Genomic DNA, 25,497 nt, shown 5'->3' with positions numbered 1-25,497 from the left:
ATAGAAGAGAGAATTAGGGCTGGAACTTGGGAAAGAAATCATAGCATTTAGTGAAAAAAATTTGAGAGATATTTGATTGAAAAATCATATGAAATGTTCCTATATTTGGTTCAATCTTACTTCAATCAAAATATTTGATTTACTTGATCCCCAAGAGTGATTTTATGATTGAGAAAATCAAATCATGCATCAACCTGTTTTTACTTTATTTTTCTTTGATTTAATTTGAATAAAAAATCAAAAATAAATAAAATAAAGATCCAAATTCCTCACCAATGAAATTCCATGAGTCTTAGGTATTTCTTGGGCTTTTATATGATTAGAAGTAAGGCCCCATGGTTTAATTCCATTAATTTCATATTTTATTTAATTAATTTGGCTTTTATATGACTAAAAATCCAAATAAATTAAATAAAGATTATAAAAATGAATGGATGGGTTTATAGGTCTTTGTTAATGTCATGAAGATGTTTGAAGTCCAAAACATGGGCCCAAAAGTTCAAAAACACAAGATTATGCAATTAGGGTTTCAAGCCTTTCTTGAATTTTAGCCAACTTGTGAACTTCATATCTCTCTCAATTTTAACCCTATGGAGATGTTCTTGACCATTTTAGAAAGCTCAAAATGTCCTCTAAAACATCATTTTGGTTTCATCTCAATTGAGTTTACCATGTTCAAGTTATGAGCTTTGGCCTAAAAGGTATTTTTGTTGACTTTCAAAGATGACCTATAACCTTTTGATTCATATCCCTCAAATGAAGCATTTTTAGACTTGGCCTGTGAGAGAAAAAGTTGTAGAGAGGTAACTTCAAAATGAGCTTTGGATGGGAAATTTCTGACGTTCCATGTGAAAGTTATGGCTGGTCAAAGTTCAGTTGACTTTAGGTCAAAAAACCCTAATTTAGAAACTTTAGGTTTTGTTGATTTCTGAACTTTCCTTGATGAATCATGATCAATACTTGATCAAATGATGAATGATACTTCAAAATAAGGATGTTTGACAAAAATCAGGAGTTTTGACCGCACTTTGACCACAGTTGACTTTTAGGTCAAACTAGTCTACTGTTGACTTTCTGGGCAAATGACTGGGCAATCCTTGGAATTGAAGCCTGAATTTTGTCAAGGAGATAGTTTGAAACATCATAAGTTATCTGAAATCCATTGGGGACCTTGGTTTATTGATTTTCTTCAGAGAAATCAAAACCCTAGTTTAGGAGGTCATTGCTTATGAGGGTGTGCCCTTGAGCCTTGAACCTTGGTATGAGTTTGAAAAGTGAAATGAGATGGGCAAATTTTGGGGTATGACACTTCTCTTGCTCATTTCTTTTCTATTTTTCTCAATAATGAAATAATAATATAATTAGGACTAAGTGTAGAGCTTTTTACTCCATACACCCACCAATTATACCTCACACCCCCAAAAGTCCAATATTCTCTTCTTATTCATTTATTCCATTATTTTAAAAAATATTCATAAATTAAATTTTAATTAAATAATTAACCAAAATTCAATTTATCTAATAATTTAAAAATACGGGTGTTACATAAGTGGTCCTTCCAACTTCCGCCCTCTTCCAAAATGCACGCCCTCAACATATCCTCAATTGTTTGGATCGTCCTTTCTGTCTGTCCGTCAACTTGAGGATGATTAGATGTACTCATATCCAGTCTAGTTCCCAATTCCCTGTGAAACATCTTCCAAAATCTCGAAGTGAACTTTGGATCTCGATCGGACACTATACTAGATGGTACACCATGTAACCGCACAATCTCCGCTATAAAATGCCTTGTGAGATGAATCACCTTGTGAGTCGTCTTTACAGGCAAAAAGTTAGCAGACTTAGTTAATATGTCCACTATTACCCATATAGAATCATATCCGCCTCGAGTACGAGGTAATCCCACAATGAAATCTATCGAGATACTATCCCATTTCCAAACTGGTATCTCTAGTAGTTGTAACATCCCTCCTGGCCTCTGATGTTCAATATTAACCTGTTGACAAATGGAACACTGTGCTACATATTCTGCAATTTCCTTCTTCATTCCTGGCCACCAAAAGTCTTTCTTTAAATCTTGATACATTTTGGTCGATCCAGGATGAATAGAGAATTAACTCTTATGTGCCTCATCGAGAATCAATCGCTTCAGTTCAGAATCATCTGGTATGCATACTCTCTGCTTAAACAAAAGAACTCCATCAGGTGCTCTAACAAAATCAGGCATGTTCTCACTTGCTTGCAATTGCTCATCATATTCTTGAGCTACTCGAATCCTTTCTCGCAACTCATTAAGAACACTCAAATCACTAATCAATACACCATTGGGCGTCCACTCGAATTGAAGGTTAAGGTTTAAGAACCTCTCCAACAATTCGTGTTCTAACATCATCAATTCTGCAACTCGAATCTCTTTCCTACTCAAGGCATCTGCCACTTTATTAGCCTTTTATGGATGGTACTTCAGTTCAAAGTCGTAATCTTTAAGATATTCCTTCCACCTCCTTTGTGGCATGTTCAACTCCTTCTGGTCAAAGAGGTATTTCAGGCTTTTATGATCACTAAACATCTCAAAGTGTACTCCATACAAATAATGTCGCCACACTTTAAGTGCAAAAACTATTGCAGCAAGCTCAAGATCATGGGTCGAATAATTATCTTCATGAGATCTCAACTGCCGAGACGCATAAGCTACGACTTGGCCATCTTGCATCAACACCCCACCTAAGCCTTTATTAGAAGCATCACAAAACACTTCATAAGATTTATTAGGATCCAGGATCACTAACACAAGTGCAGAAGTCAATTTCTTTTTAAGCTTCTAAAAACTCTGCTCACACTCAGAATCCCACTCAAAAGCAACTTCTTTCCGAGTAAGCTTCGTCAATGGTAATGCCAACTTAGCAAATCCCATGATAAATCTCTGGTAATAACCTGCCAATACTAAGAAACTTCAGACTTCTGTCACACTCTTCGGTTGATCCCAATTCACCACTGCTTCCACCTTAGAAGGGTCTACTGCCACGCCTCCACCAGAGATGACGTGACCAAGGAAACTCACTTCAGATAGCCAAAACTCACACTTACTGAACTTTGCGTACAACTGCTTTTCTCGAAGTGTACTCAACACAATCCGCAAATGCTCCTCATGCTCTTCGGAAGTCCGAGAGTACACCAAGATATCATCAATGAAAATCACCTCAAACTGATCCAGATATGGTTCGGTTCATGTAATCCATGAAAACAACCGGAGCGTTAGTCACCCCAAAAGGCATGACCAAGAACTCACAGTGATCATACCGAGTCCTGAAAGCAGTCTTTAGCACATCTGAGCTCTTCACCCGAATCTGATGGTACCCTGACCTGAGATCAATCTTCGAGAACACACTGGCTCGTTTCAACTTATCTAGGTGGTCATCAATCTGCGGTAAAGGATATTTGTTCTTTATAGTGACTTTGTTCAGCTGGCGGTAATCAATACACAACCGCATACTTCAGTATTTCTTCTTCACTAAAAGAACAGGAGCTCCCCATGGAGAAACACTGGGCTAGATGAAGTGCTTAGCTAGAAGTTCTTCTAACTGGCTCTTCAATTCCCTGAGCTCGATAGGAGACATCCTATATGGAGTGATGGAAACTGGGGCAGTACCAGGAACAAGATCAATTGAGAATTCCGCTTCTCTTTCCGGAGGAAGAGAAGTGATATCCTCGGGAAATACATCAGGAAACTCGCACACCACTGGAATCTCAGACAATTCCATTCTCACAGAAGGTTTCTTGGAAAGAACTAAAAGAAAGGATCTTTCCTGAGAAAAGAGATAATTAACCGTGCTGACCGTACCTTCAATCAACTTGGTAATCGAATCATCGGAAGTAGTCTCTTCTGTAGGAATGAATATTGCCTTCTCCTTGCAACCGATATACACTGAATTAAGAGACAACCAATCCATTCCAAGAATGACATCTAGTCTCTTGAGGGGTAAACAAATTAGATCGATTGGGAAGTCACGACCATTAAAAGACACTGAGCAATCTTTACAAATTAGTCGGGCTTTCACTGTATCATCTGTTGCCGATGAAATGACCATAGGGTCGGGTAATGGAATAACTTCCAAACCAAGTCGGTAAACACACTCGGTGGAGATAAAAGAATGAGTAACTCCACAATCAACTACAACACATAAAGGTTTGTTGTTCACATAACACATACCCATAATGATATTGTTGTTTCATTTCGCCTTCCTTGCATCTAAATTGTACACACGACCTGTAGTCTTCTCCTGAGTTTTCATCTTAGGGAAATTCCTAACCATGTGACCCATTTCACCACATTCAAAGCAAGTAGCCGGAAACGGCTTACAATCTCCATGGTGTCTTCTCTTACAATTGTCACATGGAGGAGGATAGTTGGAATGATCACCATATCCCTGCTTCTTCTTTGATGGAGAGTTATGGGGCTTCATGTGTAAAGTAGATCTTCCTTGTTCCCTGAAAGTTGTCTTGATGTGATTCCTCTCCTCTTGAACCCTCTTTAAACTGTTCTCGACAACATAGCATGTCCTCAAACATTCAGCATAGGTAGTGAACTCCCTCTGGGACACTGTGTGAGCAATGTCGGCCCTTGAACCCATCAAGAACTGATCAACCTTCCATAACTCATCTGGAGCATAAACAGCCTGTCGTGAGTAATCAACCATGTCTTCAAACTTCTCAACATACTCTGAAACAGACATGTTATCTTGCTTGAAGTTCTGAAACTCTCTTTCTCTTTGGGTCCGAACATTATTAGGAAGATACTTTTCCAGAAATGCCGCCTTGAAGTGATGCCAATCCTTAGGAATCTCTTGGGTAGTGAAATAGGTAGATGCGGTATTCCACCATCTAAGAGCCGATCCTTTCATCTTCTGTGTATCAAAGATCACCTTTTCCTCTTCATTACACTGAATTGCTTAGAATACCCTTTCCACACTAGCCAACCAATCATGAGCCAACACCGGATCAAGACCACCTGCAAACTCTGGAGGATCCATTCTGAAGAAAGCACAAAAGTCTAGTCCAGTTGTAGTTGGCGGAACGGGAACTGGAGAAGGAGGTTGTTACCCGTGCATACCTTGCATCATATGCATCATCATCTGATTCTGCTATTGCATCTGCTGCACTATCTGTTGCCAAGGTATATCTGCATTTCCCTCTTCTTGCTCGGGCTCCACATTCCTTGTTCTGGGACTTTCGGGACCTCTGCCTTGCTCAGCCATCTCCCTGTCTGTCCTACACACAAAATCAAGTTGATCAGGCTTAATGCCATAAGTAAGACATAAGGAATCAAGTCGGCTATACACATGTGAGGCAAAATTGTACTGCATTATGATGTGTCCTAGCAAAGCCGAGAATCGACCTGCTCTGATACCAACTGTAACACCCCACACATATATGTCTAGAATAATATACATAAAGTATTAATAATGGTACATGAAGACGACAAATACATAATATCGCAGTGGAAAGAAAGTACATTGTTAGCACAAAATACAAAAGCCGAATGTATCATGGCCAAAATAATACATCATAAGTAGTACATCGTCCAAAACATGATGCTAAGATAGGCACGAAAACGGAATAAAGATAAGCATCTATTAAGAGACGTCAAAAGACTAGTCCGTCTTGCCTTTGTCGTGATCCTGCCTCGAACCACCTGAAAAAGATAGAATTGGAATGGGATGAGATTACTAAATCTCAGTGAGTCCACCTATCCTATAGGTCCACTCGGATCTAAAGGGTACATACAGAACAAAACGAATCCACCATTGATTCGGGGTTATCCTCACATCCGGTACTAACACGGAGCAAACAAGTGATTCGTCCGCCATTGGACTCATCTTATACAAATACAAAATTATATAACCAAACAAGTGTGAAAACCCATACCCATGTACGGGGAATCCAGAAATGGTAACAACCAAACTACCTAGGCTGCACACACACACCCTCGGTGAGTCACCAAGTACCTGTCGACAAGAAGACTCGCACAAGACCATCACTAGATGAAAGAAACGAATCCTACTTGGAATTTCCTCTGTGACAAGTTACAACAGTGACATTGCCTACACAGCGACACGGCCCCGTCATCATCCATACGCACTATGGTTTCCGAAGTGCGAATACGCCTAATTGATTGTACAAGCCCATCCAGTTAGGAGCCTAGTGGTGTAGCCTACGTGGCACCACTAGAGGTGAGTTATCCAGATGATATCGCCTAAATGGCTTCACCACTCCACCATACCAATCACGCCAAGTGTGTTCTTCAAGTGAGACACGCCGTGATGACTCTCACAAGCACACTACAATGGTAGCTCATGTGTGATCGTCATACCAAGAACGTCGATGTGTTCTGCAAGTGAGACACGCCCTATAGACTCTCATGAGCACACCGTAATGGTAGTTTGGAATCCAGTCCATATAAAATGGTGCCTTACCACCTAGTAGTGGTCCACTTAGATTCTAGCATACCACACATATAACAAGCGTCAAAACATACAAGACAATCAATCCCAATGTTTAACCGAAACATTGGACATCAACAATTATCCATAATCCATTACATGAATGTACTTCATTTCAAGCATAAAGTATTAATCAAGAACAATTAGATTGATACTCAAATCTATGCATAACATACATATGTGAAATAATCGGATAAGAACTTGAAATTCAGGTTATCGGACACCTCGCATAATTAAAATATGCATGATTAGTCGGGGAGGAGTCTGGTTCCGACCCCGGGACCAAACTGCACTCAAGGGGAAAGAAAACAGAACTTTGTAGCAGCAGCATCCGTTAAGCGGACTGGGTCCGCTTAGCGGGCTCGCGATAGATTTTATTTCACAAACAGCATCCGCTAAGCGACCTTAGTCCACTTAGCAGACCATCACTGATGCAGAAAAAACACAGAACGCTTCAGTTCTGCCATGGGGTACCTCAACCCCTTTTGATCCACCTGCATGCAACGGTTAAGGCTAACAACAACCATCTATGACCTAAACATTATCATATATCATCACAAACATGTTTAGAATCATGAATTTATCAACTATCTCAAAATCCATAAATCCCAAAAGTCCCCAAATAGAACAAAACCCCATTTTCTATCTAATGGACTCACCTAATTGAAGAGGATGTAGCTGGAACAAAGAGGATATGGACGAAAATCAGAGCTTGGAGATGAATCTTGGTGCATGCAAGGCTTGAAAATGGTTATGGCTCACTCTCTTCTCCTCCCTTTTACGTTTCACCCTTCCTTCCTTTCTATTTCTCTTCAATTCTGGTTTGGCAAGGGAAATAATGAGTGCAAGCCAAACAAGACCTTACCTATTTTAAGATGGAAAAGTCCATAATGCCCCCCATTGTTACTAATTAGTTCAATTATCAAATTAAGCCTATTAATAATAATGCGTATTATATTTATCTCATTATTCATACCACATCATCTTAGTGATAATAATTGGCCAAATATAATACCGGATATTACAATTTAGATCGGACCGCATGTATATATTTTTATACTTATTTACTTATTTACATTTATTTGCATGATATGTTACGTGAATTTATTATTAGATAATAATGATTTTTTAATAATATTTATTAGCCCGGTTTAATCTATTTATTTTTATTATTTCAACCATAATCGATTACTCTCATATTATAGTATTAACTTTTAATATACTATATATTATATATTATATCAAATATATAATATTTTAATATTTTTATAATAATAATAATAAAAATATAATTTGAAATTTGGATATCTAAAAATTGATCCAAATTAAACCGCATTAATTTTGACCGATCACATCAGATTTTTTTTAATTTGTCATTCAAATATGAATCGATTAATATATTTAATTTGGAGCACATTACTCTTTTCTTAAATGTAAATATTTATTATTTATTTCAGTTTTACTAAAATAAATTTATGATGTAATTGTCAATTAATATATTTTTTATATTTCTAAGTATTACTCTCAAATTTTTATACTCTAAAATATTTTAGAGTATTATTTATAAATTTATTTAAAATAATAATAATAAATATATTTTATAATAATTAAGACCAACTTTTTCACTCGATGAATAAAAACAATTTTGTTGATATTGTTAATTAAAAAATTACAATACAAAATTGAAAGTAGAGATGCCTTCATGTTTAATCCTATATTTTCTTCATCGTATTACTACACTACACTGTTAGTTATTTTGTCTTATTCTGTTGTATTCATCTCGTTGTTGATGTTGTTGTTTGAATTTGTTTTGTTTTCTATCTTAGTTGTTTACATTGGTGTCGTGGTTTATTGTTTTCATCTTCTTGTTTTTTGTTTTCATCCTTTATACATTGTTTTATTATTCATTTGTGTCTGTTTCATTTTTGGTTTTGTTTATATTACCATCATTTTTTATGATATAAGTTTAAGTTTTTTATATACAAATTTTAATATAGCATGGGTTTGTGACTAGGTTCATAGTAAATGGCTAGGAAATAATATGAATAATTACTCTCAATTATCATAATAACTAATAAATAAAAAATGTAATTGAACCACGGTGTAAAATTGTTTTACAGCTACACAGTGTATTTCAATTAATCTATAAATAATAAATTCTCAATTATCATAATAAATAATAAATCAAAATTTTAATTAAAATACACCATAATTAATCACAACTGTTAATTTATTTAAAGTTTTACTTTAATCTTAATTTTTTTAAACCTTTTAATGGTTATAATGTATTTATGGTATAAAATTTTATACACGTGCATAACAATTAAACTCATAAATAAATACTTATATCTAATAATAAATATTATAAATTTTTTTGTTAAATCAAAGCTTAGCAAAACAATATTTAAAAAAAATACTTAATTATATATTATAAAATAAATAATAATAATTGATATATAAAATAAACTTCAAATATAATAAATTTCATTTTAAAATAAATATTAAGTGTAAGTTATAGAGAAAAAGTGAGATAGTTGAAATATATTTTTCTTAATATGGTAAAAAAAGTTATGTAATATATATTTCATGGGAGAATTTATCAAATTAAATTGCTCAATAAAGTATCTCTACAGCATCCTTGAAATCAGGAGGCACGCTGAGCACTGAGGGATTCGATTGCTTTGGTCATACATGCAAAACATCTCCGACGGCACTCCTAAAATCTTTAAGTTCAACATCAATTACATTGGTTATTCTCTGATTTGTTATAACGTGCATTCACACTTTAGTTCCCTTAAGACGGGACAATACAGATATCAGAGTAGCATGAATATGATAGAGTATATATATATATATATATATATATATATATATATATATATATATATATATATATATATATATATATATATATCAATAATTTACAAATACATTAATTAAATCGTGTAGTCTTACTAATATATCAATAATTTATAAATACACTAATTACATCTTGTAGTCGACCGAAAGTGCATACTGACCGCCCGCCCTCAGATGTGTTATTCGGGTGCTTGATGGTCAGATGATCTAGAGGAATGGTTCCTTAGCTTGGAAGATGGTCGGTCTCTAATGGATGTGTCTGAATCTGCTTCCCGGATTCAGGATGGATTGGTACCTTTGGACTTGGATCTTCTTTGGAATGTCTCGGATGTTTGAACGAGAAACGATGGGTCCTGACTTGTTCATCCCCTTCTCAAAAAGAACCCAGATAAGCTCCTCTAGTGAATTTCTCCAATGGGAGTGGTGGACAACGGCCATATGAGGATACCGACAAGTCTTTTGGAGGTCGGGGCTCGGGACATCTTTCACTGGGCATTTTCAATGGACCCTTGCTTCCTGCTTCGCAGTCTAGTAGGTGAAAGCCTTCGTGTTGCTTACTATTTTTTTAGTAAACAATCACGAGTTTAGTTTACTTAAAATATTAACTCGAAAAATCTCAAAGACAATTTGTGCAAAGGAAAAGATGTAGAAGAAAGTGTTTGTTTTAGGTTTAGTATGTTTGAATAACAAACAATTGAATGCAAACAATAAATTTTGGATAAAGATAATAGATGAGAAACAAAGTAAATGAAGTAAATGAAGTAAATGACGTTTAATGTAAATGCTTTGAATACAAAAGATTTGCAAAAAGTTTAAAGAGTAGACACAGACTCACATTTCTCATAAAATGTTCGCTTTGAAACTTGGGTACTTTAGTTCTATAGAGAGTCAGTGAGAGTTTTGCGACCCCAACTATAATGCATAAGCTTGCATTATATACTACTAAGAAAAATAATTTTTCGACCACGGTTCAAACCTATGGATTATTCAGGAATCTCATTACATAAGCCTTCATACTCTAACTTCTTTCCACGTGTCTTCAAGGTTATAACTATTGAGTAACCAAGTATCATGGTGATAATTGTGTTGATAACTACTTGGAACTTCCCAACTTCCTATTAGAACATTTGATTCAGTTCTACAACACCTATTAAAGTATCTCTTCACTTAACTGATTCTTAGACTTAGAAAATATACTGAGTCCTAGACACCTCGTGACCTCGTCAAATCAAACCATTATATCGATACCTATTTTCAAGATTTTGGACATGTTTTGAAGAGATAGTGATCCTAATCTTATGGATCTGTTCTTGAAATTCTTTCAAACCTTGCTCACCATGCTAGTCAAACTACTTTGGTCACCATGGCTAATAGTTAAAGCTTCTCTGTTTAAACTTCCTGACACTTTGCATTTCTCAACGTGGCTATTAGCATTCTTCGTTGACTTTTCTCCAACTAGAATTTTCAAGCTAATAGATGTCCCCTAAAAATTATACTTTTGATCATGTGTATCAAATGGAAGAAAGGTTTCATTTTTTGTAATTGTTCGACAATGTTTGGAGTAGCCTGTATACGTCACAGTAGCTAGACGCCTTTTTAGTCATCATGACCACTTTCTACCAAACTGTCATGTCAAAGAAGTGTGTAGTACATAATCATTATGTCTGACTAAGAAAGATCTTCCATCTTTCGCGAATATATAGAGTAATTTGTGCTTGACTAAGATGTAGTGTATGGTTCTTAATAAGAATAAAAAAATTTGTTTCTTCCATACCATGTAGCATCATCATCAAATATCTAGCTGATCAAGATCAATCATGTTTGCGGCATTTCGTATCAGCTCTTTCCGAACATCCACCTAATATAAATTAAATCAAACATTCAAAATATGTCACTGAAATAATGACAAATAAGTTGACTTGTGATCATTAACTATCTTGTGTGCATTACCGAGCACCCATAAGAGATGAAAAAACAATATTTGCTTCATGCATCCTCAACCGTCAACTTCTTCAACAACCATTGTTCTGGATCCATGGTTGTCTCCCATAGTTGCAAAGGCATCATCTCTCCCAGCCCTTGATTTATAAAACATTCAACATCATAATATTATGTAAAGAGCATAGAGTTCCAGCACAGGTAGTCAAGGATTGTATTTCAATTTCAATATAGTTGTTTTAGTTAGTATTTACACTGAATACAACCAATAACTTAGTTAACATGTTTTTAGATATTCAGAATGATTTTAACCTTCACTTCGAGACAGAGACCAAGGATTAAATTTTGGATCTCTTCATTTTTGTACACTGCTGTTTCACCCCTCCATTCAATATTCAGAATCTTACCCCTCAATAGGAGAATGGCCTGCAACAAACACGATCTGATAAATACATAGACTTTTATAATTAACTACTCTATGTGTCACTTAACAAAAAATACAAGCAATTAGATACAGTAATTAGAAAAATATGTGGAAAAATTAAAGCCAAAACGAAATGTGAAAACTTCACTCACAAAGTAATTCTAAATTTCCTGTCACTGCATTCTAACCTTGTTTAATTTTTTTTGCGATCTAAAGGTAACAAATGGTAATTCTAGAAGTATCTCTCAGCTAATTTGACAGGAAACAACTATGCTGGAAGACACCTCCTAGCTCTACACGTCAACATGTGTGAAGTTTGCATAAACATAGAGCACAATTTTTACAAATGTAGATGAAATGAATATAACTATTTTCGCATTAATCTAAATTAGAAAAAGTGTCAGCACAACTTTAATTGAAATAAATGTCTTTCAAAAAAGCAAAAACAAATCTGTAAAACAGAAGCATACCACAATCTTCAGGATTTCATGATGAACAATCAACGAGTTTTCCGGGGAAGAGATGAAGATCTCAATACACTCTTGGATCTCACCAACTCCCTTGCTATTTTAACAGCCAAAGTCGCCTAATAAGACAAACTTCAAGAGAGAAACTTTTTGGTTAAATTATATAAGAAAAAAAGCCTAGTACTTATCAGGATCAATAGGATATAAAAGTCACACTTGTAAATACCTTGAAAGCATTAAAAGCTTTAGAGAGGATTGCATCAAGAATATTTGGATGCAATTCCAAATAATCAGTAAGATATTCTTGAATAGATTGGTCAACCACTTTCCGCACCTCTGGGTTTCCCAACCTTGTCTTCATGCAACAAAGAAATGGAGGTAATATGAAATGAAGGGAAATAATTGGATGGGAAAACTGTAATGAGCACTCTAATATAGTAAAATCAATACCTTTGTTTGTCCTTCAAACTCTGGATATGGGACCTTGACTGAGACAACACATGTTAAGCCTTCTCTCACATGCTCTCCACTTAAAGAAATTTCCTTTTCCTGTTAAGAACATAAGAAGATCTCCACTTAAAAGATATTAGAAGGATTGCACAAACTTCCAAGTGGAAGAATAAAAGAGAATCATGTTTAGGTGCTACTTTCATATCATATCTAGCTCCAAATCACCTACTTATCATATGTTGCTAAGCACAAATGTCTTGGCATCCTTCATGCCATCAATAATCTCGCTGATGCAAAAAAACTCAAATCGATTATGCACATCAATCCTACAACTCCAACAAAAGAGTGAATAAAATATTGAGAGGCATAATGTAGAGTTGATTAAGTGGATACATACCTTACATGCACCCTGAGAGATGATTTGAACAGTAACACCAAGTCATTGAAGAACACAAAATGCCTGTAGGAGAACATTAATCAGTGGTTTTCTTATGTGACCAACTAAAATATTATGATGCTACAAAAAGCAATTTAATCTAAAAATATTAATAAAAATGAAGAATGTGAATTCAATTTAAATAAGAGAATAATACAGAACATTCTCCAAAATTAACTATGATTGCTGAACATTTCCGATGAGAGATATGATGAATCTATTTTGTAGAAGATTCACCACAACAATTTTCTCTAGTTCTTCAGCAACATGGTCAAGTTCCTGCTTAAAAACAAAAAAAAAACATATAATTAAATTTATGACATTGCTGGGGAACAAAAAACACCATTGTGACTAACACCTTATTGAGACCATGAAATCAAACACAATTTAAGAAATCAAACACATAAGTATACAAAAATTCCTACCTCAAACCAGAACCGTGGCGATAAACGACAGCACATGAAACCCTAAATTTGAAGCTGTGTCCAAAGCATCTTTTATGAAAGAAACCAATTTCTAAAAACTCTAACTATACGAAACCCTAACCATTCGAAAATCGATAGCTCAAACCATAACCCTTGCAAAAAACAACCGAAGATGAAACCCTAAATCTGAAGTTAAAACCTAATAACAACAAACATACCTCTTTCTCAAAGGGTCTTGCCATAGCAAAGTTGAGACGAGAAGAAATTTGGAAGAGAAGTTTGATGTTGCAACGTTATGGAGAGACAAAGAGAAGTCTAAAACAAATGAGACAGATGAAACGTTTGTGTGAAAATGACAAGAGAGGAGGCGTGTTTGAAGTTTCATGTCTGCAGAAGAGAGGAGGCGTGTTTTTTAAAAATATACTAAATTATATTGTTATGTTCCCAATAACCCAATTGATTTGAATAAACCAGTAAAAGACATTGTGTACCCTCCTAATGTTAATTTAGACTAAGATAACAAAAGGGTATTTGTGACAAATCCATAACAGTAAATTTTCTTATATTATAGATAATTTTGTATTAACTCATTTTATATTCAACACAGATCCAGTGTTTTTAAAAACACTCTGCAACCCTAAAACACTCTGCAACCCTAAAAATTGTCGCAATAAAATGGTTTCTACAATTGCTGGTATCAATATATTATCACCGCAATACATGTATAGATCGAAATTGTAAAAAAATTTATACGCCCGTGACGGTTTTTTAAAACCCGTTGACATCAATTTTAACCAACCTTATCTTCAAAAATGCATGATGATTCTTCAGTAACACAACCTCAAAAACTTCAAGAAAAACCTCTTTATTTTGCATTATACAAAATGAACACAATACATAGTCTCACATTTTAACAACAAAGAACTTTATTATTTGTAATATGTCACAAAAACACAAGTATACAGCAAAGTAAAAAACGCACCGTTTTACAATGCATCAAACAAACACTACTGTTTGGCAGAATCCAACCCACCCGATTTCTTCAAAATAGCCATAGTACCAAAAACCATAAACCCAATAACATGTCCGAAAATCGCGGCGAGAAACACGCCACCATTAAACGACATAACCGCCAACATAACCAAGTACGAGAATCCAGTACGAACACCGTACAGTCCCGTCCTAAGAAGCGACCCAACAACGTCGTTTGAACTCCCAGGTTTGAGTTTCACAATGTTAGTAAACGAAAGCCACTCCACCAAAACCGCCATGACGAAAACGAGAATCAACGCCACCGCGTACATGCCGGCGCTGTCGCCGGGCCAGCAACGGAATAATATGACCGTTTTGTGTCCCCAATAGAACGATGTGTGTATCGGAATCCTCCTCCGCCCCAACATCGTCGCCACCGTGGAGTTGGACTGAAAACCGTTTCCGGGGGCGGAACACGACATAGTCATGTTACGTGACTTTAAGTCTTTAAGTATTATTATTATATGCTATTTGATGTGACAAGTGTTTAAGGAATGATGAAGATTGTGGGTTATGGTTTTTATACGTGTGTAAAAATGTTGTGTCGGTTGGAACATTGCAGATTTGAACATGAAGATTTTGTTCTTGTACAGGTAAATTGTTCTATAATTCATTTGCAAGCAAACAAGATGGCAGTATTCTAAAACGTATGGAGAAATAAACTCTATGGGGAGTTAAAGGAAAGAAGGGAATGCATAATTACTTTAGTTCTAGCCTAATAGGTTTTTCAGAAAAATGGGACCCTCGCCCACCGACAATTGTACTCTAAAAGGTTTCAAGGCATGCATGTAATGATTTTGGTGAGATCCCAAAACTCAGCTCGGTTATACTTTCTTCTAATGATGTAAAATGTATAATTCAAGTTTTGTACCCTTGTTTACAACTTTAACGTGTAATTGATTACATCTTTAACTTTTTAGTGTTTTAGTTAAGTTGATTGCGTGGAACCTTAATCAAAATCTTAGTTTTTGATGATGATTACTACTACTATACTGTAAGGAAAGTAAATGATAAATCAAATACATAATTTAAGTGGGTAAAGTTGCAAACTTAAGTGTTATTTTGATAAACTTAACTATTTGAATCAAGTAATTTTAAACAGTGTCAACTAAAAAAATAAGTCTCTGACAAATGGTTTGTAAAAAAAGAAGTTAATCTCCTAATTTAGTAAGTGTGTGAACTTATGTAAGCAAAGAGGCTTTTCCAAAAATATATAAGGCTATAAGCGCACACATGCAAAAAAAATTTTTAAAATGTTTTACAAAAAGAAAACACTTTGAAAAATATATGAAACTAGTAAAGGACCTGTGCGTTTCACACGGGTCGTGTAAAATTGATATAAATATTAAATAAATATTATATAGTTATGGTTAACAAATGTATAATTTATACAAATTAACAGAAAAAAAATTCAATGTTGATTGTCATACAAATATTAATTTAATTTATCAAATTGTAATAGTTGTCCGGATATATATATATATATATATATATATATATATATATATATATATATATATATATATATATATATATATATATATATATATATATAGATTTAGTAGTTGCTATTAAACCAAATATATGGTGGAAAAACAAGTTTGCCCCTCGGGCATGCCTATAATTTTTATAGTTGTTTATAATTTTAATTTTATGATTTCTATTAACAAATATTATAAAATAAAAAATACTATACACCAAAAAAACATATTGGTTTAATAATTTGATTAGACTTAATGAATTGAATAATATTATGTTAGTTAAATTTGTGTAGTAACTTGATTAGATTTAAGAATATATTTTGTCGGCCCGTCAAAAAAATAGGTTCGGCCCGTCGGGTATGCCTATAATTTTAAAATTCTGCTGTATTGTAAATGATTATTATTATTAACCTTGATTATTATTTATTCACAATATTGATATTAATAGTGTATCATTATAATTGAATATAAATAATATTTTTCCTCAAGGATCCACGTAAATAAATAAATAAAAGTCAAATAATGCATGGTTAAGGAAGGTTTATAACTTTGTATTGAAAATTTAATAAATATTATTGTTCATTATTATTCACATATTACATAGAAATTATAATTTTTTTTAGTAAGCAAGAGGAACTTTATTAAGACAAAAGGAGAACAAAGGGTTCTCCAACCCATTACAACCGAACACGGAAAAATCCAACCAAAAGGAAAATTACAAACCAACTACTACTACGAGAGGAATAACAAAGGGTCCATCACAAACTCGTAATAAAAGAAATTGGGATGAGTAATTTTGCCGCAAAACATCCACTTCCAAGCCAATAATTTGATATTCCAAACGATATCGTTAATGCTCCATTTATCCTTCCGAAAACGAACACCGTTCCTTATAATCCAAAGGGACCAACAACAAGCAAGCCATATCATACCCTCCTTCCCTTTTTTCACTTTCTTCGATCGGAAAAAATTATGCCAATCCAAGAAAACAACTTTACAATCTTCCTCATTCGACTCGCTTTTTCCCACCCAAACGGCTACCTCCGACCACACTTTCTTAACCACCTCGCAAGAAAAGAAGAAATGCTTCGAATTCTCCTCACTTGTGTCACAAAGAATACAATTTAAGCTATCCGCGGGAATGGCCACACCTCTTCTCAATAAGAGATCTAAGGTAGGGAGTCTATTACGGAAAATTCTCCAACCAAACGCCTTCACTTTATGAGGAACCTCCGATTTCCAAAGTAAACCAAACGCCCCATGATTTTTTTCAAAAGATCCGTGAGGTATCCTACCCCTCCTAAAGTAGTCGTAACACGAAGCTACCGAAAAGCTCGAAGCCGTGTCCGCCGTACCTCTCCGCCGTAACTTTTATAATAATTATTAAAAAGTTCAAAAATTGAAATAATTAATAAAGAAATTGTTAACCAATTTATATAGATTAACAAAATGATTGAAAATCACATGATAATTACATATAGTTGACATATTACATATTGTTTCGACATAGAAATTATAATAATTACTAAAAAGTTCAAAATTTGAAATAATTAATAAAGAAATTGTTAACCAATTTATATAGATTAACAAAATATTGAAAATCACATGATAATTACATATAGTTGACATATTACATATAGTTTCGACGGAGGAATCTACAATGTGTTTAACGAGGGAAAGAATTTGAGGTAAAATGCCCGGATAAAAGTTTTTTTTTAATTTCGAGTACAATAATTTTAATTTGAAATTATTTGAATTCTCTACAAATTTTATTTGAAATGGTTAATAAGTAGTATGGAAGTTATAACCAATAATAAAATAAAATCAAGAATTAAATATAATTAGTATAACTATTTTAATCTAAAATAATTAAAATTTACTATCATATTATGAAGTTGAATAAATAGTCTTAAATGATATTTGTAGTTTCTAAATAAATAGTTTAAAATTATTAATTGTAAATTAAACTTTTATATGCATTTAATTTTTAATTTCATACAAAAAATTTGTATACATTGAAATTCAAAAAATAAAGTAAATATACAACATTAATTAGGATATATTGTTAAAGGAATTTAGAATCATTAACCTTCTGTAATGATATTTTATTTAATTATTTTAAATACTTTAATAATATTTATTATTTTACTATATTTATTTATCATATATAAAAAGGTATTAATAATCCTTATTTAAATAATCTTTATTATAATAATCTCTATTTAAAATATATTTAAAATATAATATGTCTTATATTTTTGTGTCAAAATGAATTTACTAAATTTAAAAATAAAATAAAATTATAAATTAGACCCAACCAATATATAATTGTTACACGTGTCTTTTAAATTCATTCTATAATTTTGATTTCAAAACATGTTTAATAATTGGCACGGATAGATTTCGAAAACATAGAGTAGAAAATCAATAGACTTACGACCATCGATTATTGGTAAAAATTACGATTTTTTTTTGGTTAATAAAACTTAAAAGAATAATAGAAAGACTGATATCAATACATATTTTAATTACAGGCAAATAGTATGTAATGGACAGACAAATCTAAATTTTTTTAGAAATTTAATGGACGTGTGGCGTAGTTTATTGGTTTGTTACAATACAGCAGACCAAAATGCAATGCAACTCTCATCAGTATATGAGAAAAATTCAATTTTTCTACACTAAAAAAACTAAATAAATCTTGATACTACCTCCGGTTCCGGTCCCATTTATAAGAAAAGATTCTCTTTTTATATACATTAAATAAATAATGTATCTAGACAGTATGTGGTCCAGATACATTATTTATTCAATGTAACTTAAAAGAGAATATTTTCTTATAAATGGTATCAGAGGGAGTATTTAAATTTTCAGTCGGATAGACAATGATTGAGGAGGAACACATGGACACGACTTTTAAGATTAACATTTTTCACCCAGCGAAAATTGATGACAATGAAATAAAGAAAATTAATGATTTTTTTTAACAATTAAATAATACTATATTATAATAAAGTTCTAATAATATAAATTAACTTGTTGATATAATTTACAATATATGTAGAGAAAGCTATATATTCATGGAAACTAGTGATATTGTGCATCTGTGGTGTATTTCAACATAATCATTATAATAAAAGTTGAATACCTTGGAGGGTTTGTTTGCTGGATGGCACAGTTTGTTTGCTTGACGGCAAGGCTGAATACCTTTGATAGGACTTGTATGCTTGACGACACGGCTGATAGCAGAGTGCGACCATTCAATTTTTTCTAGATGCAGTTTAGCAAAAACAATGTTTAATCAGGAAACAGAAAAACAAAACGATATCAAACAACAAAGAATAATAAATAAAAAAACAGATACAACATGGTGAAGGAACGTGTAACAGATTTTGAAAAATATAAGTATATCAAAGATGGAAGATTAAAAGATGAAGATGAAAACGATATCAAACATGAAATCACTCATACAGCAGAACAATGATTAAAAAAATACAGAAACAAATAATTGACATCAGATTATTGAAAACTAATGGCATGAGTATATGAATGATGGGAATGAACACGTTACACTTGAAAGAATAAAATAGAAAAATGTCTCGAAGAAAAAGAAAAAGGATGTATTTTCTTAGTTGAACATGAAACAGAATAATCGATGTATATTCTTCTTCATTTAAAAGAAAAATCTAACCAAAAGATCGAACCAAAAACTGTATAAGATGTATGTGAAGAATTTCATGAATGAAAGGCTATGGAGTAGGTAAATAATTGATTTGAATCGGAAAAATTGCAAGGAAAAGCAATATGGAACTTTGTGGAGAAAATCAAAACTGAAAGAGAAAATCAAAACTGGAATGGAAGAGAAATCGGTTGGAGGAAGAGTTTGACATTGCATTAATTCTTCGTAGTAGGTAGGGTTTTTGCTTGCATTGGTAAAAGGTTAAGTCTTTATATTTCCCACTACAATGATAATTATGCAGTACTTGTGGAAAACGTAAAGACCAACATCACTTAATACTATTTGCAAAAGAACCCGTCTAAATGCATTGGTACCATACAAAGAATCAGATTTATTGATTTTATTGGCAGTATTAATTAGTCTAACCATAATTATTGTTTATGATTTAATGAGATTTTTAGGAGATGAAAATAACAATTAGGTCCATAAAATTAGGCCTAAGAATGACATTGGAATACGTTAAGGGTTTTTTTATTGCAGGCAGACCTAATATAAAAACTTGAAATACGTAAAAAATTTAGAATAATAAAGAGGATTGGATTAATAAAATAATGAAATGATTATTTAGTTGAAATTACATTTAGGGGTATAAAATAAGGCTGTTAAACTGTTTTAATTAGGTTAATTAGGTACTTTTTTTAGTATATTACTTTCTTATATTGTTACTAGTAAAGGACCAGTGCATTCGCACGGGTCACGTAAAGTCGATAAATATTAAATAAATATTATATAGTTATGATTAAAAAATGTATATTAATTTATACGAAATAACAGAAAAAATTTCAATGTTGATTGTCATACAAATATTAATTTAATTTATTAAGTTGTAGTAGTTGTCAGAATATATATATATATATATATATATATATATATATATATATATATATATATATATATATATATGAGGAGGGCTTTGATTGATTATAAATATTTCCAAAAATAATTAGATTAAATGATCCATTAAAACCGTTAGATTAATGAAAATCAAAGGTCATTAATCTAACGGCTTTGATTGATTATAAATATTTCCAAAAATAATTAGATTAAATGATCCATTAAAACCGTTAGATTAATGAAAATCAAAGGTTATGATTTGGAGTAAGTATTTTAAACTTACTCCTGGAGTAAGAATATCCCTCCTCTCTCTCTCTCTCTCTCTCTATATATATATATATATATATATATATATTTGTTAATTTGCTATTAAACCAAGTATATGGTAGAAAAACAGGTTTGTCCCGTCGGGCATGCATGTAATTTTTATAATTTTAATTTTACAATTTCTATTAACAAATATTATAAAATAAAATATATTATATACCAAAAAAACATATTGGTTTAATAATTTGATTATATTTAATAAATTAAATAATATTATATTTGTTAAATTTGTGCAGTAATTTAGGCTCTGTTTGGTAAAAATAGCGGTTGATTGATAAGCTAGCTGATAGCTGATAGCTTATGGCTGATGGCTGATGACTGATAGCTTATAGATTATAGCGGATGACTGATGACTTATAGCTGATAAGCTGATTGAAGTGTTTGGTAAAATTAGCGGTTCAACTAGCTGATTAATTAAAATGACATAAAGGACATTTAATATATAATTATTTTATTTTAAATTAAAATAAATTATAGAGGGTAAAAGTGGGTTTTAGTTAAAATAATAAGGGTAAAAATGGAAGAAAAAATGATAAGCTATAAGCTATAAGCTAAAACGCTATTTGAAATAGCGTCTGAAAAATAAGCTATAAGCTAGTAAAATAAGCTATAAGCTCGTAATAAAAAGACCGTTATCAAACAGGTCTTTTATTGTTATATGAGCTTATAAGCTATAAGCTATAAGACATAAGCTTAAAAAGTGGCATGCCAAACAGAGCCTTAGAAGTTATATGCTATAGTAATTCAAAAGTTATTAAACATATGATCTCTAATATCTGTTCAATTTAAGTAAATATTTTGTCGGCCCGTCAGAAAAATAGTTTCGGCCCATCGAGCATGGCTATAATTATTAAATCCTTCTGTATTGTAAATTTATGGATTATGTTGATATTATATGATTTTATCATCTAATACAAAATAAATTTAAACATAGTTAAGTTGTATAAATAACAAGGGTTGAAAAACTAAAAGAAAATTTTTTGAAAAATTGAATGTGATAACTAAATTATAAAAAATAAAATAAAATTGAATTTGGAAAGTAAATTAATTTTTTTTACGTGAGAAAATTTTAATCTCAATTTTAAACTAAAATCTTATCCTTCCTTTTTTACGTGAAAAAAATCTAATCCCAATTTTAAACTTTTATGTCCCTAATTGTAATTTAATTTCCTAATAATTTATAACTATTAAATACCTATAATTCAAAAATATTCTTCATGTCCTATTAAAAAAATATTACATTCAAATCTTTTATTTTCATGAACTTAAAGAGAAGAGAGATACTGAATTGTGTGTTTCTATTTTTTTTTTTTTTTTGGGAAAGAAGAGATCGTGTTATATAGTAATTTAGAAGTCATTAAACATATGATCTCTAATATCTAATCAATTTAAGTAAATATTTTGTTGGCCCGTCAAAAAAATTTGTACGAATTAAAAAAAAACTTAAATGATGATTGTCATATAAATATCTTAAATGATGATTGTCATATAAATATCTTCCATTTATCTTAATAAAAATATTTGGATCATAAAAAAAAATTCATAAATTTTTTTCCAACTATTACCATAAATATTTTTGTAGAAAATATATAAAATAAACCTCTAATTTAATATATAATAAAATAAATTGAATGGAAAGAATATATTGATTAATGAAATAAAAAAGATACGACACAAAAAGATTTCATTCTATAGAATATAAATGATTTTTTTACGGGTTGTTATGACACAAAAAATTAAAATAATTATTTTATTAACCTAATTAGGATATTTATTATTAACACACACTTATCATAACAAAATAATAATAAAAGACATAAAAATAAGTGTTTAATCACATTAATTGGAACATAATAAAAATAAATATTAATAATAATAATAATTAAAATTTTAATACTAAAATTAGTACAAAAATTGAAATCATAAATGTAATGAGAAGGTATCTACTATAGTCTCCCTAAAGAAAAATATTTTTCGGCTGGTTAAGGTTGGAACAAACAACGAAATAAATTTTTGATTAGTTACGTTATGTTAAGGTAACGAAAATTAATATAAGGATGAATTATTGTGGATTTTGACTATGAAGTGTAATAATGAAATATATTAATGGGAATACATGTATTAAAAAATAAAAAAGATTTTCCTTTTTATTATTTTAAATTGGAATACATGTATAAAAAAATTAACAATGTTCAGCTTCAAGCCTCAAAGAAACTAAGGAAAAATTAGGGGACTTTACGTCTTCTAAGGCAAAATGATAATGATAAATGGACATTGAAACTAATGATTTTGTAAAGATAAGAACTAAATTTTGGGAAAATCAATGGTCCATAATCATAATAAAATCTGTAAATTATAGTTTAATTATTTGGATTTTGAATACGGAGAGTCATTGTTGCAATAATCAAATACATTAACTGGAATATATGTATTAAAAAATTTCATTTACATTTTGAATAGATGTATTAATTACGTTTATCAAATACATTAATTGGAATACAATATTAGCCCCTCTTTTACCTTGATATATGGAAATTTTACCTTATATAGGGTATAATGTTTATTATTTTGAAAATTAATTAGAAATTTAGTAAAAAATTACAATTAAGGGAATTATACCAAGACCATTATAATTAAGGGTATAATATTATATTAACTTTAAAAATAATACTAATATGATTTTATAATTAGTATTTAATAAAAAAATATAGTCATAAATGGAATCAAAAAGATATGACACAAAAGATCTATTCTATTTAATAGAAAATAAATAAATTCTTTTTACGGTATTAAACAAAAACAAATATTTTTAGAATTTCTTTTAAAAAAATATTAACATTTTATTATAAAAAATACAAAGTTATATTACATGTATTAAAATTATATTATCTCATTCTTTAGAATAAATATTAACATTTTATTATAAATAATAATAATAATAATAATAATAATAATAATAATAATAATAAAGTTTTGTAGTTTACTTTTTTTTTTTTGAACTTCGGCCCTCTCTTGTACTCAAAAAAATTATATTATCTCATTCAATAAAAAAGTATATATTATTGTGAAATTACATTAGCCTTTAAATTTATTTACTACCAAAGATATTTGAAGATAAAAATTGAATGATAATAAAATATATTAAATTAATTGTTTGCTGTTTCTTAGGAGTAATTATCGAAATTTGACCGACATGATAATAATAACCAAATTTGCATAACCTAAAACCCATTGGCATATTGGATAAAAAATTACTAATTTATTAATCATATCAATATTTTTTTATTATTAATTAAGAGAAAAAACAAAACCTTTTGAGAACTTGTGGATAAATCAGTCTCAAGAAATATCATTCTATCTAATACAAATTTAATATTTAATACAAATTTAATAGTTTATTAATTATATACTAAAACAATAAGAATTACTAATTTATTAGTCATATAAAAATTTCTTTATTTATTAATGAAAGAAGTTGTATGCAAAAAGAACCGCTCAAAAATCTTGAAATTCAAAAATATTGTAGATTATTTTTTTCACAAATACCATCTAATTAAATATAGTTAGAGAATAAAATAATTGTGAGATATTTATCTTTTTTATTTAAATAAATCATAAGCTTTATTTTAGTTTCTTCCATATTTTTATTAATCTTTACTAAAAATCTAAAAAATTACAAAATATCTTTGATTTCAAAATAAAAAGAATGAATTTCTAAAAAAAATACTACCATTAATTAGTATGAAATGAATAATTTGTATGAATTTATTAGTGGTAAAAAAACATGAATATATTAAAGTTTCAAATAATTGTAGTCAAATTATTTTGTAGAATATAATTGTAGTCAAATTATTTATTAGTGTTACAAAAACATTAACAGAGACATTAATAAAAAAATATTTGATTTCAAATATGATATGGTTATATACACAAAAATTTTAAACTCAATTATTCTTCTTTACATATAAGAAGCCGTTTCACTCCTTTCTTGATTCTCTTTAACATTAATTTCTATTATTCCCAAAAAAAATAATTTCTATTATTCTCAATAAGCTGTAATTAATGAGAAAGATTAGGTCACATTAACTCTCTCCACTTACAACAGTTGTTTCACTCCTTCCTTGTTTCTCTCTAAGATTAATTTCTATTTTTCCCAATAAATTAGGCCAAATTAAATCTCTTTCTCCACTTGCATCACATTACCCACTCAACACTTTCCTCTCCTTCTTCATGCTTCCTTTCTCTTTCTCAAACAGGTTCATTCTTCTTTTGCTTCAGTTAGTTTCTCACCCTTCATCTCAACATCTCAACATGTTGTATCGTAAACAACAACTATTTGTTCTTCTCACAACCAAACAACAACAATTAACAACAAAGGCTTAATGATCATAAAATTGTGTTGTACTCCAGCAATTCTGCACATTTGCACACCAGACCAAAGAAAATCCAAACAAATTGAAATTTTCGATCATAATTACATTACATGTTAAGAAGTAACTACTTATGTTAAATTGAAATTTCACCATTTTAAGACTTCTTTATAAATCACAAACTTACCTTCTATGAAGAATCATAAGACAAACCT

At 30.9% G+C, this 25,497-nt stretch overlaps 3 protein-coding genes across 3 annotated transcripts; all 3 read right to left on the bottom strand.

The window, feature by feature from the left end:
- Window positions 1–2,113: 2,113 nt before the first annotated feature.
- LOC131614150 (uncharacterized) lies at window positions 2,114–2,914 on the bottom strand. The gene is made up of 3 exons (XM_058885776.1): window positions 2,839–2,914; window positions 2,621–2,730; window positions 2,114–2,446 (listed from the first exon to the last, which is right to left on the bottom strand). Exons 1-3 carry the CDS (start codon window positions 2,912–2,914, stop codon window positions 2,114–2,116), a joined length of 519 nt encoding a protein of 172 aa, XP_058741759.1.
- Window positions 2,915–2,953: 39 nt separating this feature from the next.
- On the bottom strand, window positions 2,954–4,214 carry LOC131614149 (uncharacterized). The gene is made up of 2 exons (XM_058885775.1): window positions 3,837–4,214; window positions 2,954–3,205 (listed from the first exon to the last, which is right to left on the bottom strand). Exons 1-2 carry the CDS (start codon window positions 4,212–4,214, stop codon window positions 2,954–2,956), a joined length of 630 nt encoding a protein of 209 aa, XP_058741758.1.
- A 10,199-nt stretch (window positions 4,215–14,413) lies between these two features.
- Window positions 14,414–15,220, bottom strand: LOC131611887 (copper transporter 6-like). Its single transcript, XM_058883722.1, has one exon. It carries the CDS (start codon window positions 14,957–14,959, stop codon window positions 14,507–14,509), a length of 453 nt encoding a protein of 150 aa, XP_058739705.1. The 5' UTR covers window positions 14,960–15,220; the 3' UTR covers window positions 14,414–14,506.
- Between the last annotated feature and the right edge of the window lie 10,277 nt (window positions 15,221–25,497).

This window comes from Vicia villosa, linkage group LG6, assembly GCF_029867415.1.
Source record: "Vicia villosa cultivar HV-30 ecotype Madison, WI linkage group LG6, Vvil1.0, whole genome shotgun sequence".
NCBI classification, from domain to species: Eukaryota; Viridiplantae; Streptophyta; class Magnoliopsida; order Fabales; family Fabaceae; genus Vicia; species Vicia villosa.
Note: the sequence above shows the minus strand (reverse complement) of the source record. Positions and strands in the feature narration are given on the sequence as shown.